The following is a 15,684-nucleotide window of genomic DNA, read 5'->3' as shown; positions in this document are numbered from 1 at the left end:
GAGACTTTGGTTGCGCACAATATATGCTTATGGGTCTGCGTATTAAGACCTGGTGCACAAAATTGTCATTGATATATAATGGTATAAGACTGTATTTCAACATGATTTCAGTCACAGACAAGACGCACGCACACGCAGAGGGAGAAAGAGAGAGAGACACACACACACACAACGTAAGTCACGTCTAATGGGTCTTCATAAAATTAAACATTATTCAGCTCGCACCCCAGATCTGGAGGAGCAAAGGAATGGAAGCATCCAAACAAGCATACGTAATTAACCTCAATATCATTTTATTACATCTCTGATTCTTTAACATAAAAGTGCAGTTAGCTGAATTCTTATATGAAAATAACACCTCTGAACTGAACAACATATTGATATGTTATTTTAAGAAGCTCCTGTTTAAATACCACTAATTTGTGGGGGGAAATATCGCTTTGTTTTATGGCTGTAACGTTAGAAGGAAAATGTTCCTCATGGCTATTGTCATGATGAAGTATTAATATTATAGGGACCCGTGCTTGCATAATTACTATATGCTGCAAAATGTATCTGTGTGATAAAACAATGAGCATTTATTATGTAGAAGACAAGGCCTCTGTGTGTCTGCAACACCTGGGAGTGAAGACCAAGTGTCCGGTGCTCCATGGGAAAAATGATCAAAACCTCAGTGAGAACTGTGCGTCATCTCTGAGGTGAGCTTCTCCCGTGCGCATGTAACAAAGGAAAATTATTATCTGAAGTTAGTTGTTTGTGAGAATTAGCAACTCCCATTAAAAAGGGCTCCAAATTTCCCTTACAAATTACAACAGTACTTTAACTTGATTCTCATCGTACGGTGACGTGAAACTAACGGGGGAAAAATATACTGACTTGCCGTGGGCAAGATTTAAATTCATCCCGAATTTCACAGATTAACGCAGTTCTAATCTTTACCTCTGTGCTACTGCTGGTGCCAGGGGGCATTGTTTCTGTGTACAGATGAGCACGTTTCAGCCAAAACTAAAGAGCTGGAAAGATAAGAGTCTCAGTTGCATCCCCATTATATTTGGGTCAGAGAGGAAAAGGCTAATTTACTCATTACAACATGATTTTTGAGAAATCTTGTGCATTCGGGTGTGCATTATATCAGCGATGCAGGTCAAGTGCTGATTCCTGAACACCAGAGTCCCTTTTGAGCAGATACTTATCATAGAAATCACAGAGAGAAATACATATAGGCCAAACTGATACACAATAATTTAGATCATAGGAACAAATCCAACACTGATATGATGACTACGGACAGTTAATGGCAATGTTTGGATATATTACAATCTCTCTGTGGTGTAATTCACCAGTTTCTGGAAAATTTCAAGTTCACATCGATGTTTGATTGAGTCAGTCTTGTCAGCTCCAGAGGAAAAAATAGAAGCAAGCAAACAATAGTGAAAGAAATGCATTATTGACAGTATTTTCTTTGTTATTGTGCCAGTATTTCAGACATATTTTGACAAAAAAAAGTAGCAATACAGATTTCATCTAGTTGTAACTCAACTCATATGTCTTATTCTTATCTGACGATAACTCTAACAACATGCCCGAAAGATGGTCTGCCCAACCCATAATGAGAGTCATTTGATAATAAGTTTAAAAAAAAAGTAAGTTCTTTAAACGGCCGTGTGCGCATGCGTCCTACAGCAACATCAGAGAGAAAGGCGGTGGACACACTAGGCAACGACCAGGTAAATAAACTTGTTATTGGATTTATATAAAGTCATAGAGATAGTCATTCTAGTTCACATCACAGTTACAACATCGATAATTATATCCGGTGTGTCTTTTTTCATATGGAATCTTTGTCTTTGCTGTGTAGTCGTAGGCAGCGAGTAAATCTCAGCGCCAATACTCATCAGCAAAAAGCGGCAGGGCAGTGTTCTGCTTGTTTCGAGAGATGCCATGTTGTATCTTATGAAATGTGTCTTCTCGTCTAGTTTAATTTTGTTACGGGAGCTCATTGTAATACACAATTCCTTACCAGGAAGGTCAAAGAGAGGCCGTCCTTCGGTCGTCTAATTGTTGTCCGTGTTTCTATTTCGGTCCTAGCAGTGGTCGTAACACCAACCCAGGTCAGCGACTATACACACGTTAGCTAATGAGCTAGCATTTCCTAGGGGATATTCTGGTTGTACACTTGGGAGAACGATTTTGATTATTCACGAGAAATTACATCACACGTAATTTAACATTACACGTTCAATGTGAATGCGCTACTGTGGGGCACAGAAATGATGCCAGAACGTATTGCATTTTTTTTCTAATGAATTCATAAATTCATGAATTTTCTAGGTTCAAGCGAAGGAATCTTAACCAAACAGCGTGCAGCTGTGAGAATATGTTTTCTTGAAATAAATAAGAAATCCCCTCTTGTGTTCACTTCGGTCTCCAGGACCTGTTATCCCCTCGCGAAGCTGCAGGAATCATGGGGTCCGGTATGTTCACACAGTTTTTTTGTGAACCAAATGTAATTTCATTTAACATATGTTCGAACAGCGTACGTCATATTACTCTACATGGATTGTTAAAACACGTTTAACATTTGGCTAGGTTTTTATGTGCATCACTTTACGTTTTTCTATTATAACTAAAATAGAAAAAAATAGGAATCTTGTTAAAGTCTGACTTGGAAAGGTTGCTTAAATGTAATCCTAAGTGACTGTCAGCAGAACGCCTTTTAAGTCTGTTTAGATTCCAGGGCTTTGCCTGGTTCTAATCTGGAACTCTTGGAACTGTCTGAATTAAAAATCCAGTCCCTGGTCTCTGGAACAGTGGTGGACTCTGTCTTTCCTTAGATTAAACAGATACAGTCCCCTGGCAGCGCTTCTGTCCTGCTATGGCGGAATAGGCCATTTCAAAGGAGCTTTTATACTGCATAGGAATGCACTTTGTGAATAACACTCAATGGCGCATTGTTATTGTCTGTCTTTCTTTTTCCTCCTTAGTGTTCCTGCCCTCAGATGAGGCTCACTCGCTGTTGAGGAGGTTACCAAGAGCTAACTACTTCCTGGAGGAGATGAAACAAGGAAACATACAGAGAGAATGTAGAGAGGAGATCTGTACCTATGAGGAGGCCAGAGAGGCATTTGAGAATGATGAGAAAACTGTGAGTACGAACCCTAACGTGTTTACACACATTTGCCACGCTCTCCTCCCCTGTGTACAAGTCTCTGGAATTTCCTGTTTGAAGGAAATGACTTTTATCGGGAGGAAGCATAGCTGACTCTTGGGCTAAGCTCCATGTAAAGCCTCATTAAGACAAATTTCATCTGATGGCGAGAGGTTATGTTTGGATCAGAGTTCACGAATGAGACATGTATGTTTACTCATTTGTGTGTTTATGTTCATATTATTTTTTTATTATATTGTGTACTCTCTAAGCTGATTACTTTCTCTTTATCTCTGGTTGGCTTTAGAGACGATTCTGGGAGGAGTATGTACGAGAATCCAGCCCAAGTGGGGGTTCACATAATTCTGGTGGAGTCAACTCCCTATACCTCGTTTTGCCCCTTCTTCTGGTGCTTCTGCTCGTCACTGCGATCTCCGTCGCGGCGTGGAGGTGCTACTCTCGCAGAAGAGCCAAACGAAGCCCTGTCATTGGTGGTTCCCATAGAGACACCACCCTGTCAGTTGTTTCTATGGACCAATGGGGACAGGACAACCACCAGGATCACAGTCCTCACTCAGAGATTAGTGTTCACAGCAGCCCCATCTATCCTAGTGCCGACTTCACCCCTGGGCGGAATAATCACGGAGATCCCCCTCCCTCCTATGAGGAGGCGGTAGGCCACACAGATGTGCACATTGAGACAGAACCCCCACCTCAGTATGAAGACATCGCCCATAACCGCTCTACCACTGCAATCGTTGGACAGGGCAGGTGAATGACTCTTTAGACGTACCATGCAGAAACATCCTCAGACCGACCCTTCCTCTTTTCTCCGGCGTCCTCTGAATCAACTGTTCACTTCCCCTCTCATCACTCACCTAATTACTCACATCCTCTCTCTTCCAGTCACTTGTTAATTCTTTTTCAGAGAATAAATTGACAGTAACCAGGCTTGATGGCGGTACAATTTACAATTTACAATTTAGTTATTTGGCAGACGCTTTTTTCCAAAGCGACTTACAATTGGTGCATCAGTCGGATTTCTAATACCTTCAACAGAGTTCATAATAAGACTGAGCGTCAAATTGCCCTTTCGCATTGCGCCCCTGGGATACTTTTACAAACAGAAATACAAGACAAAGGTAATTTTTTTTTTTTTTTTTTTTTTTTTTCTCTAGGGAAGGGAGGTTAGGCATTGGGGGAAGGGAGGTTAGGCATTGGGGGACAGGTGTGTTCTAAAGAGGTGGGTTTTCAGTTTCCTGCGGAAGATGGTAAGAGACTCCGCAGTCTTGACTGCATGGGGGAGGTCGTTCCACCACCTCGGGGCAATGGCAGAGAAGAGGCGTGGTCGGGAGGAGCGGCTGCCGGGTTCCCGGAGTGAGGGGACCGTCAGTTGTCCGGAGGACGTGGAGCGGAGGGTCCTAGTTGGGGTGTAAGGCGTTATAAGAGACTGAAGGTATGATGGGGCAGAGCCTCTTGTGGCCTGGTAGGCCAGCACCAGTGTCTTGAACTGGATGCGGGCTGCTACCGGAAGCCAGTGGAGTGCAGTAAGCAGCGGAGTGACATGAGAGTGCTTAGGGAGGTTGAATACTAGGCGTGCAGCGGCGTTCTGCACGAGCTGGAGCGGCCTGATGGCGCAGGCCGGCAAGCCAGCCAGTAGAACGGTAAGCAAGCACAGTTGCGTCTCAGATTGTCCGCTATAACGTTACCGGGACAGAGTAGTCCAAATCTATTCTTGAGTTCAGGTGAGGTTACCTTCAGGTAATTTGTTACTGACCACGTAACCAGTGGTTCATTCCTTGTGTAGCAGAGATTCATAATACTTCAAAGCTCAGATTTATTTATTGTTACACTATACTTTCTCTACTGAAACTAAATACAAGTTGAAATCCCAGATGTTGCAATAAACGTTGACGTTTAAGACATAAAGCAATGTTAGGTAGACAAATTCATCACTACACAATGAGGAGTTCAAAGTAAAATTAAAATCTTTCAGAAGATTCAGAATGTCTTTTTTTTTTTGTTTGTTTTTTGCAATGGAGTGAAGAGGTTGATTCCAATAGTCATAGCGAAACAAAGGCGTAAGGTGTGGTATTGTGCTGTTCTGGGAAATGCGCTTTTCTTCTTTTTAGAATTAACGCTGAGATTTTCTTCTAGTTCTGTTTTTCTCCTCACTTGAGATGCATTAGTTTGTTCTATTACGAGAGCAACTATTGCTAACTTAATCTATTCCCATATAGCTTTATTTCATATATAGTGTGGCCATACACAGATGACCATGTCAAATGGACATGTTTGTAACATCCTAATTTTAGTGTTTTGTTTTTGGCCGTAGGAAGGGAGTTTGTCACTTGACGTTTTACTGAGTTTCAGCTCACTATGCACATACCTGACAGTAGTTTACTACTTTCTTCCTTCTTACCGTTTTTTTCACTTGGAGTCAGATGACCTCATAGCCTGGGACTCAGTTTGGACTAAGAACTGAGAACAGCTTTGAAATTGAAGTCAGGAAACTGGGAATGGTCCTTAAACATAGGCCTCCAGTGAAACTACATTCAGGACTGTGATAACTAAGCAATTGAACTCATCAACTAATTAATCAGGTTTTGAATTTAAACTGAATTCAGATGACTGTCACGGTGCTATGGTGACATATGGCACCACTTGCATTACAAGCAAGTTTTCTCAAACTCTGCACACAACAGAATCAGTCGACGACTGAATTTGAGAAAATGCCATAGAAACTAATGTTATGGTTAGAATAGTTTTAATGAGTAACATTTCATTTTTTTAAAAAAAAAATTCCACCAGATTAATCAATAAATTATTAAAGAATTTAATTCAATAATTATTTTTTATGAACAAACAGGAAGTATGTGCGTGTGGAAATATCATGTAAAAATGACTAATGTACAGATTTGCAGGCGTGTGAAAATGTCATTTCAAAGGAATATGCATTTTCTTTTTTTTGTATTGCAGTGAGGTGACGTAATGAAGTGAACGAATGCACTTTTTTCAGGCCTTGAATGGCTCTTTAATTAACGGTGAAAATGTGGCAGAGGCTGTTAAGTGTTTTTTATTTTTATTTTATTTTATATACAGCAACTTAGGTCCATCCTATTTCAAATATGCAATTAGTAAAACAAGAGGTTTCACGAAGGAGTTTATATTCACACAGAACTGCTCTCTGCCTAAAACTGTATTTGTTTTATATGTGCTCTGATAGTAGGATATTTGTGATGCTATAAACTGTGTATCGATGAATTGGAATGCACTGTCAACCTGAGTCTCAGCATTAGCTGTTGATTGTGCACTGGCTGAGACTCCTCTGATAGTTATTAGTGTGGTGTGTTATAACACATTGAAAGTTTTTTTTTTTTTTTTTTTTGCTACATCTTACACAGAGATGAAATTATGTGTATATAATATGCAAAAACCTGTTGTTTTTGCCTTTCTTTCCTCATTTGAAAACAAATGCGCTTGTTTTATTTGTAATAAAACATTTTCAACTGATTTTTGTGTGTGCACCTTTATTATATCTGGTGTGATACTGATGCTCCAATTCAGTTTTTAAAATTAGTGTTCCATGTGAAGAGAATAGAGCAGAGTATTTTATAATATAGGACTTGCCAGGGTCACAAGACATACTGTGCTATCTTCCAAAACGTTTATTCACCTCCCTATGCAGGCACTGTGTCTTTTCCACTCATTTAAATATGTTGCTCTCTAAACTAGTTCTAAGTGAAGTTGAAAAAAGTGTTGTTTTTTCTTTTGCTGCCTGGCTACTCCCTCTTATTATTCAAACATTCCCATAGGTATCTGGTAACTCATTAACTCACTGTGGAGATATTCTGTTTTGAAGGCGAAGGGATTGCCTGTGCATTGATGTGTTTATGATGTTTTACAGATGTTTACTCAACTGTGTCAATCTACTGCTTGTTAACTTTCATGAATTATGAGCGTTCCCTTAGCAATTACAATTTGAACCGACGTCAAGTTGTTTTGAAAGTTGCCTTTAACATGTCAGGTATTACAAAAGACGTTTTATTTATTTTTGATTTCACATAAAAAGCAAAAAACAAACACCTTGATTTATGTTTCATTTCTCACCCTCTGAGTTTTTCTTTTTCTTTAAAAAAAAATAGACCATTATCATTAAAAACCATGCAGTCCTGTGATCTGAATGACAGCGGTACAAATCCTGACCGCACGATGAGCAATAAACAGTTCTTTGATACAGCCAAAATAACGACGTTAACACAGCGCCGCTGACGTGGGCAGCTCAGCATGGTTCGTCGTGTTTAGGCTACCCTTACCAACGTCACACACGGAACTGACATTGTCCATAAGACTCCATGGTATAAAAAGAAGCGAAAAGCAAAGCAAGCTACATAGACACAACCAGACACACACACACAAGCAAGCAGAAACAGAGAAACCTGTTGTTAATGTTCCTCCCAAAAGAGCATACGTGGTCATCTGGGTGAGTTCAATCATTCAGTGGCGAAACCACTGCAAGTTCATAATGGGTTAGTCATTGAATGCAGTGACAGGTTTGCAGTGAGTCAACAAATAAGATCAAGTAGACAGTAAGTCTGTATCGCCTGCTCCAATCAAAATGGGATATCTCAAGAGAAGTCACGTGACCACGTTGAGAAAGCGGGCGGGACGGGTGTGTCTGAAATTAAAGGAGAATTCGATTTGCGCTCTCTCAGACCCACTCCCTGGGGCTGCGAAGTACCTCCAGCATCTCTGACTCCTTAGAGCCTTTGGCTGGCTCATGCATGTACTCCCACCTAAGGATGACATCAAACAGTGAATGATCACAACTGCTGCACAAAACACAGGCATACATACACAAGAATAATGTGCACTTACAAACAGGTACTCACTACAGCGTTCCCATAAACTCCAGTACAATACTCACCTTGCTGTAAGGGGGAGGGACATGAGGATACTCTCGACCCTGGAGCCTGGGGTGGCCAGACCAAACTTCACACCCCTGTCATAGACCAGGTTAAACTCCACATACCTGATCCACACAAAAGGTTCTGTTAAAAACTGTTTATTCGCAGTCTTAACGCATTCACAGGTAAACAAGCAGGGAATCAAATATACTCTCATAGAATAAGGCTGAATAGACTTGTCCTCAGATTTTCTGAAATGTTATACTTCCTCGTTTCTTTTCCTTTGTGACTACAAATCAGACAGGACTGCATGAGTGTAAACAGTACTGAAAGCAGAATGGAAACCCGACTACACAGTACACTGGCTGTAGTTCCGTGGGATTTCTGGACTAAGAACATCATGTGTGTATATATATATATATATATATATATATATATATATATATATGTGTGTGCGTGTGTGTGTGTGTGTGTGTATCTTGATACATTTTATATATATATATATATATATATATATATATATATATATATACACCATTTCCACTGTAACAGAATGTATCTTAGACTTGCCTGCCACGTCTGACTTGCTGCCAGTCCTTCTCCTCAGGACTGAAGCTATCATTGAGATGTTTACGCACAATGGGCAGATAGCAAGGCACCACAGTTTTTGCACAGCTCTTGACAAATGAAAAGACTTCCTCCTGGCTGGGTGAGTCCAGATCATCAAAGAAGATCCCACCAATGCCTCGCGTCTCCCCGCGGTGACGGATATAGAAATACCGGTCACACCTGCAAGACGCAAAAAATGAGAAACATCTTGTGGTAAGACACTTCAAATTTCAGAAAGCCATAACTATTTTAAAAACTATTTTAGAACTCTCTCTCTCTCTTTCTCTCTCTGGAAGAGAGAGATGCATCTTTATATATACATTCTAAAAGAACAAAAAAGTTGAAAAGTGAGACACTCATAAAAGATGTTCATCCAGCCCGGCAAACAGGCTGTCTGTCCGTGTTTTAGACGGACGTGACGTAAGTGGTCAAGTCGCATGTTATGAGGAAATATCTTCTTATCTCAGCAAGACAGCCTGGAGCCGCCCAATATGAGACAAATACATGTGACCACACCCACTCACCCACTCCCACAACCGTGTGAGCACATTCACGTACACTCACACTGCATGATACATACACACACACACACACATACACACACTCACATACTCTCCCCCCACCCACACACTCACACGCAGATACTGCATAATACGGCAATGGAGCTCCTACCACTTCTTGAAGTCAGGATAGTATTGGGGATTGTGTTTGTCACATGCCTCCTTCAGTACATTGTGGAAGTGGGAACCATCTTCCAGGTTAATGTAAATGGGAGTGAGATCTGTACCTCCTCCAAACCACCACTGCTTCGTCCCTGAGAGACAAAGAGAAAAGGGTGGACTTAGGAGATAACACATCACCACACAGCGACTTAATTGGAAATCACCCCCACTGACAATGACGAAGCAAAACACTTACCATCAGCTTCTTCAATTTCAAAGTATCTGTAGTTGAAGTGCACAGTGGGAATGTGGGGGTTTTTGGGGTGGATGACCGAGCTCACACCCATGGCACGGAATGGCAGCTTTCCTGAACCGCAATGATAAAAGTTTGACCGTTAGTACCGTTAGTCCATGATAACAATTTACTGCCACCTACTGGATCTAAACTCTGGACCTATGCAAGCTCATCATTGAGGAAATTAACAGAATTTTATACACATATAATGCCCAGGCATCAGATAAGCCAAGACGTCAAATTCATCGTTGGGAAAAGTTCATTTTGTGAATGTGGAGACGCAGCTTAATCAAAACAGCTCTCTTTCTGACCGTCTTTCCCTTTCAGCACTTTTCCACGGCTGCGCATCTGCCTCGCAGCCTCCTCCGTGAGATTCCCATAGACCACAGAGACGTTCACGCCGGCCTTCTCAAACACCTTCCCATCCTGCATGACACAGCTGATCCCACCGCCACCTGACACAAGCATCAGACAGATATCAACAAGCATCAGTGAGATATCAACAGGGAGAATATGACCATGTTAGCATGGACTGAAACACAACAGGCATTCAAAAGACGTGTAAAATATATGTGTTACAAGCCTTTACACTGAAGTTATTGGTTCATTACTGTATCACTGTATGTAACTGGTTCCCTGTATCACTGTATGTAACTGGTTACTGTAATTTCTGTGTACCAACTGTTGGTAGGTAAAATCTACTTCTGGAACAGTTGCACAAAACAAACGAAACCTTGGACTATGACACTTGTTTGATTCTCTCTTTACATGCTTCTGCGGTGACTACAGATTTAGACAGCATGGGTTTGTAGGCCTAAAGCTGTCAAATGTACAGAGGAAAGTGAATAAAGGTAAATGAACGTTTGTGTTTGAAAAAAAGAAACTGCTAGAGTGACCCAGAGACGTACCTTCCTTACGTTGCCACCTGTCCACTCTGAACTTGCCACCGTCCACCTCCTCGAGAGCTTTACAGAATTCAGCCTGTGTTTCCATAATCAGCATTTCCATCCTAGTAGACATTTCTCCTTTCCTTTGTTGCAATACTTGGATGTCGGTGACCGGTGGAGACATGAACGACTTGCATCTCTCGGCAATATCACCTCCTTCTCTTTCTTCCACCCTAGGTATCTTGGTTGCCATTTCAGCCCGCTGGAAGTGACTTATCCCAGTTACGATACCTGCTACTGCTGCGGCTCCAGCAACTAAATAGAAACTTTTCCTAAACGGCTCGTTTTGAATCCTTCCTGATGCTCCATGAGTCATCTGTCTTATTCCGGTTGCTCTGAAAGACCACTTCAAACCCGGTAGAAAGCCGCATTTACGGAAAGAAGGGTTACTAGATACTACAGAGTGAAAATCAACCATACCAGGTTGAACACCTTTGGCGGTGGAAACGTGGAAAAGTTTAACAGGGGACCGTACCGTACGTTTTAACGTGCACAAAGCAATCGATGACATGTCTGCAAGTTTAACAGAAAACAATAACCGAGATTAACGAATCACACCCAAATTTAAAGTAATCATGTGTAGTTTCGCACGTAGCAGGTTTGACACTTCTGCATCGAGAATCGTGTTCAGTCACAGAAGGCGTTTGTTTAGATGTGCATTATGGGAAATTGTGTCCTTCACACAAGAAATTGAACCTGATCATTTAGCTAAAAGACTCCAAGTCCCAGAAACTACAGCGTTTTAGAGGCGTTTCTTCTGCTGACGTTCAAAACAGCATGTAATTTAGTCAAAGTTGTAGTATTACTTTTCTTGTATAGCTGCATAATCAGTTGTAGTTTGGTCTTCCGAGAGAATTAAAATAAAACATGCCCCTGTCTACAATTGTACAAATGCTCCCCGAATGTTAGATTCCCAGTGCCTGACAAAATACTACAATACTTGTCAAATAACTGCTTTGTCTTATGATTACACAGTCGCCAGTCACGTATTGCACAAGAGGGATTGTTTCGACCCCATCACCTAGTTGCACTAAATCTACCGCGCATGCACGAACTCTTACGATTAGGCGTGTTGTACGTCTCTATGACAACACCTGTTATAGCCTGTTTGGAGGTCTAGGCTACCGGAGAGGATTATCTGGCTTCTGTTACATGCACAGGTGTCATCAGTGGCTAAATGGTTGGAAATAAAAAGGAAGCCTGTTGATGAGACAGCACGAATACAACAAGTATTTTGCTCGTCAACAAACAAAAAGAGACCGCATTATTGGAGGGAGCTGGATTATTCCGTGTGGGTAAAGAGTAATTGGTTTCTCTTCTGTGAGTGGAACGAGTCAGTTCTCAAGTGCCAGGGGAGACCAGGTTGCAAGGCAAGTGTGACAGGCTGGAACAAAGTAGAGATGTTCTAAAGAAAAATCTATTTCGCTGCAGTTTAGAACAGCACCAAACTGAGCATTCTGTATATTCGTTTTTTTTTTTTCTAATAATAATTTTGTGTGCTGATTGCAGACTGACCTCTGTGTTTGCACGCACCTTACCAACTCTGATTGGAAAAGATTTCAAATGTTTTTTTAATACTTTCATTGCTCTTGAGAAAACCTTTCCAGTACATTTTCTAAACAGAGCAATTGCGTCCTCTGTAAGTGTTGGCCAGGGGGCAGCACGTGGGTTAATGCTTGTAATATTCCATGTTCTATGTTCCAGGGTGAGACTGGTTCCATGTTCACTGCTTATGGGCAAATACCTCTTACTTTTTCATTTCCTCAACACACTAAAACATGCAGCGGAAATTACACCCATGTCTTGAACAGCAATCTAATGTAAAAAGAATCATTCTGAAAGTCAAAACGCGTGTAATATATAGAACATTAAATATATAAGCATACAACGTTGAATATTTTCCCCCCAAGTTAGACACAATGAGAAGCAAGCATGTTTAAAGGGGATGCTGGAGTTGACAGTCACGTAAAACTTTCCACAGATATTAATTGTGTTCATGTCTAGGTGTCAAAGTAGTAGATGTTCTTCCCCCTTAAAGTACATAGTGCAAATACATAGAATTTGTAAAAAAAAAAAAAAAAAAAAAAAGTGGTTTTCTGATTAAAGTAAAACAATTCAACGAGTATTCGGGCCCATTTTCGTAATACCATGATTTATAGAGAAAACACAATAGTTGGAATCATACTTTCAGGCACAGCGACGCACAAAGTGGCAGGTTGTTTTTCTCTGTGGTGTTTGTTTTGTGACATCTAATCATTTTATTTTCAGTCAGAGCTAATAGAGAGGAAAAATGAGTCAGACTCCAAGCAGCAAGACCCAGGATGAGTATGAGGATGATTTTGAGAAGGATTTAGACTGGCTGATCAGCGAGGAGGGAAAAAGTGAAGATCAGGTACAGTATTGTGATGTTTGTGAGAAATAGGTCCATAGTTTACTGTACCCATGAAATTGTGTCATTGAGTGGTGTTCCATTACTGGTTGCCCTGTATCAACGTCTGCATGTGAAATCCACCCCGCTGACACACTTCTATACACTTTCACTGAACCAGTGAAGTATGTGTCATTAAGATACATTATTAAGCACTTACACTCTGTGTATCTGTGTCTCTCTTTCCAGTGCGCACTGTGTATCGAGCAAGACTATTGCAGACATCTTCTTTTGACGTCTTTTTTTTTTTTTTTTTTTTTAATGAAATATTAACTTAACTGCCATCCATTATATTTCTCACAGGACCCTGATTATGAAGACATTGAGGCAGAAATAGATAAGGAACTGGAGGAGGATGAGGAGCAAATGAAGAAGAAGGACGAGGAACAGAAAGAGAAAAATGGGCAGGAGGAAGGAGAGGAAGAGAGGTGGCCCACACCAATGGAGCCACTGGAAGGCGTCGTGGAACCGGACGACAACGTTCACCGCAAAGACCGCGCCGTCTCACCGGAGACCCCGGAGGACATGCTGGACGAGGAAAAGAAATACATCCTGGAGAAAATCCAACAGGCCAATCGACAGCTTCAGAACCAGGAGCCGCCCAATCACACACGCCGCAGACGACTTCAGTTCAAAGACACCTTAGTGGACCTGGTGGTACCGGCACAGGAGTACCAACGAGACGGAGCTCCTCAGAGGAACGACGAGACCGAAGAAGAGCACGAGAGCGCCCTCCACAGGGACTCAGAGGTCGACGTGTCAGAGAAGATGTTTAAACTAAAGATTTCACAGCGCGATGAGAGCACAGCAGTAGACAGAGCAGCTGGGGAGGAGAGCTACAGTGGAGCCGGCAAAGAGGGACGTGTTTTGGTGGAAAAAGACGGGAAGTTTGATTTGGTCAGTTTGAAAGATGTGGAGAGTCATGGTTTACTCCCCCCTTTGCCCTCCTCTTACGGGGACAGCTCTCGGCGTGGCTCCCCCGTCTTCCAAAGCAAAAGCCCCTCTGCTTCTCCGAGACAGCTCGACTCCAGCTCTGCTCATTCCATAAAGACTGAATCGCTACACGCCCCTAAACCTCCAGCTCTTCCCAGGAACAGGCCTAGTTCTGCCACTCACAGCCTACGCAGTGGGACGAGGCTGGGTACTAAAAGGAGGGTCCAGTCAGCCAGTGGCACACCCTCGTTTGCCACGTATACTCTCTCACCACAGCAGAAAGAGCAGCTTACCAAACTCCGGCAGAGGAGGGAGAGGCTTGCGAAAGAAGTGGGGCCTAGAGAAATCAGTTCAATTATTAAAGAAAAATTACCATTGACTTTCATTATAAGCAATGATTATGATAGCGTTAGAATACGCTTCAAAAAATTGCATCACTAATACACTGTTTTAACTCCTGAAAATTAGCACCATGAACTCATCTGTTTTTTCTCTGGCTCGCTCACTCGCTCCCTTTCTTTTTCTCCGTCTCTCCTTCTCCTTGTGTCCATCAGGAGGAGCAGCGGAAGCACGAAGAAGAGGAGCAGAGACGGCAGGAGAATGAGATGGCATTCCGGGCGTGGCTGATGAAGAAGAGAGACCAGTTACAAGAAGAGCGGCGGGTCCAGAAGGCCCAGGAGATGGAGAGGATGAGCTGCATGGTGTGTCCACTAGGCGGTACCATTTAGTCAAAAATTCATATTTTCTCATATTGACAGCAGAGTTGGGAATGTAATTTCTTTGAAACACATGAGGTAATATTCTTAAGGTAGTAAGGTGTTTATTGACTAACGCAAGAGTCGTGCGAGCATCTGAGTTACTTTTATATAGTGCTGTGTATTGTATTCTTTGTGCGTCCAGAGGGAGTACTGTGACCCTCATAAGGCCTTTAAAGTCTGGCTACAGAGGAAGCAGGAACAACAGCTGAGAGAGAGACAGCTGGAAGAAATGAAGAAACTGGAGCAGGAGAGTGGATTCTACTTCCGCAACCGCGAAGAGTGTGAGAGAGCCTTTAAAACGTGAGTGCGGCACCATTAAATATTATGTTGCGTATGTGTCTGGGAAAGAAAGAAAAACGGCAAAAGACGCGTGAAAGGGGTTCAGAGAAAAGGCTCCGTTTAACGGGCGATAAAGCAAAGGTTAGTCTTTGGCAAAAGAATGCAGTAAAATGGACCTTAAGACTTGATTCGCTCTAAATAGGATGTGATGTGAAAAGGACGAAATGTGAAGACGTGAAAGGGAGTAAAGACCTCGTCCTGATTTTTATAAAAGCTTCCCTGTAACGGCATCATCAGGATAGTGCGTGACGGACAGTCTGTTCCCCCTCTGTGCTGTGGGTATGGTTTCCACAGGTGGCTGAGGAGGAAACGAGCGGAGAAGAGGGCAGAGCAGCAGGCTGCTCGAGAGCGCTCCCGCAGGCTGGTACTGGAAGAGCGGCGGGCCAGGCGTGTGCAGGATCTGCTCTGCACGGTTAATGAGACCAAGCCCTTCTGCTACAATGATCCTTACGGTTTCCGGTTCTGAGATCCCTTTTGGTCTTGCTGCATGATCTTGTTCAGACAGAGACACAGATACAGAGAGGGAGAGAGAGAGAGAGAGAGAGAGAGAGAGAGAGAGTAAGCGAGCGAACGAGGGAGAGAGAGGGGGGAGAGGAGATTAAAGTGACAGGATTGTCAGGGCACTCTACTCTACTCTTTTATCTTCTCTCCTCCTTTA

The 15,684-nt window shown here is 42.2% G+C and overlaps 3 protein-coding genes across 4 annotated transcripts; 2 read left to right on the top strand and 1 right to left on the bottom strand.

Moving 5' to 3' along the window:
- The first annotated feature begins 1,691 nt into the window (after window positions 1-1,691).
- Window positions 1,692-4,040, top strand: prrg1 (proline rich Gla (G-carboxyglutamic acid) 1). 2 transcript variants are annotated; one of them, XM_030784925.1, is made up of 4 exons: window positions 1,692-1,727; window positions 2,332-2,474; window positions 2,985-3,145; window positions 3,456-4,040. In XM_030784925.1, exons 2-4 carry the CDS (start codon window positions 2,465-2,467, stop codon window positions 3,921-3,923), a joined length of 639 nt encoding a protein of 212 aa, XP_030640785.1. In that variant the 5' UTR covers window positions 1,692-1,727; window positions 2,332-2,464; the 3' UTR covers window positions 3,924-4,040. The 2 variants fall into 2 exon arrangements, with proteins under 2 accessions (XP_030640785.1, XP_030640786.1); XM_030784926.1 differs by having other exon boundaries at window positions 1,712-1,727; window positions 2,432-2,474.
- Window positions 4,041-7,184: 3,144 nt separating this feature from the next.
- cpox (coproporphyrinogen oxidase) lies at window positions 7,185-11,188 on the bottom strand. Its single transcript, XM_030784412.1, has 7 exons — window positions 10,530-11,188; window positions 9,933-10,076; window positions 9,583-9,693; window positions 9,337-9,478; window positions 8,626-8,844; window positions 8,076-8,180; window positions 7,185-7,944 (listed from the first exon to the last, which is right to left on the bottom strand). Exons 1-7 carry the CDS (start codon window positions 11,077-11,079, stop codon window positions 7,860-7,862), a joined length of 1,356 nt encoding a protein of 451 aa, XP_030640272.1. The 5' UTR covers window positions 11,080-11,188; the 3' UTR covers window positions 7,185-7,859.
- Window positions 11,189-12,858: 1,670 nt separating this feature from the next.
- On the top strand, window positions 12,859-15,492 carry ccdc181 (coiled-coil domain containing 181). The gene is made up of 6 exons (XM_030785103.1): window positions 12,859-12,960; window positions 13,300-13,476; window positions 13,519-14,259; window positions 14,484-14,630; window positions 14,830-14,987; window positions 15,321-15,492. The coding sequence occupies exons 1-6, from the start codon at window positions 12,859-12,861 to the stop codon at window positions 15,490-15,492; spliced, it is 1,497 nt and encodes a 498-aa protein (XP_030640963.1).
- The last annotated feature ends 192 nt before the right edge of the window (window positions 15,493-15,684 follow it).

The sequence above is a fragment of the Chanos chanos genome, chromosome 9 (genome assembly GCF_902362185.1).
Source record: "Chanos chanos chromosome 9, fChaCha1.1, whole genome shotgun sequence".
NCBI classification, from domain to species: Eukaryota; Metazoa; Chordata; class Actinopteri; order Gonorynchiformes; family Chanidae; genus Chanos; species Chanos chanos.
The sequence above is the reverse complement of the archived record's forward strand: the minus strand, read 5'-3'. Positions and strand labels throughout refer to the sequence as shown.

Bases quoted from the DNA above. Each gene is read 5' to 3' on its own strand.
- prrg1 (XM_030784925.1), top strand. The intron at 3,146-3,455 runs GTGAGTACGAAC...GGTTGGCTTTAG, and splicing joins TTGAGAATGATGAGAAAACT to AGACGATTCTGGGAGGAGTA.
- cpox (XM_030784412.1), bottom strand. From the start codon at position 11,079: ATGTCATCGATTGCTTTGTGCACGTTAAAACGTACGGTACGGTCCCCT. The intron at 8,845-9,336 runs GTAGGAGCTCCA...TGCGTCTTGCAG, and splicing joins TATCCTGACTTCAAGAAGTG to GTGTGACCGGTATTTCTATA. The intron at 7,945-8,075 runs GTGAGTATTGTA...TGTCATCCTTAG, and splicing joins TCCCTCCCCCTTACAGCAAG to GTGGGAGTACATGCATGAGC.
- ccdc181 (XM_030785103.1), top strand. From the start codon at position 12,859: ATGAGTCAGACTCCAAGCAGCAAGACCCAGGATGAGTATGAGGATGAT. The intron at 12,961-13,299 runs GTACAGTATTGT...TATTTCTCACAG, and splicing joins AGGGAAAAAGTGAAGATCAG to GACCCTGATTATGAAGACAT. The intron at 14,988-15,320 runs GTGAGTGCGGCA...TGGTTTCCACAG, and splicing joins TGTGAGAGAGCCTTTAAAAC to GTGGCTGAGGAGGAAACGAG.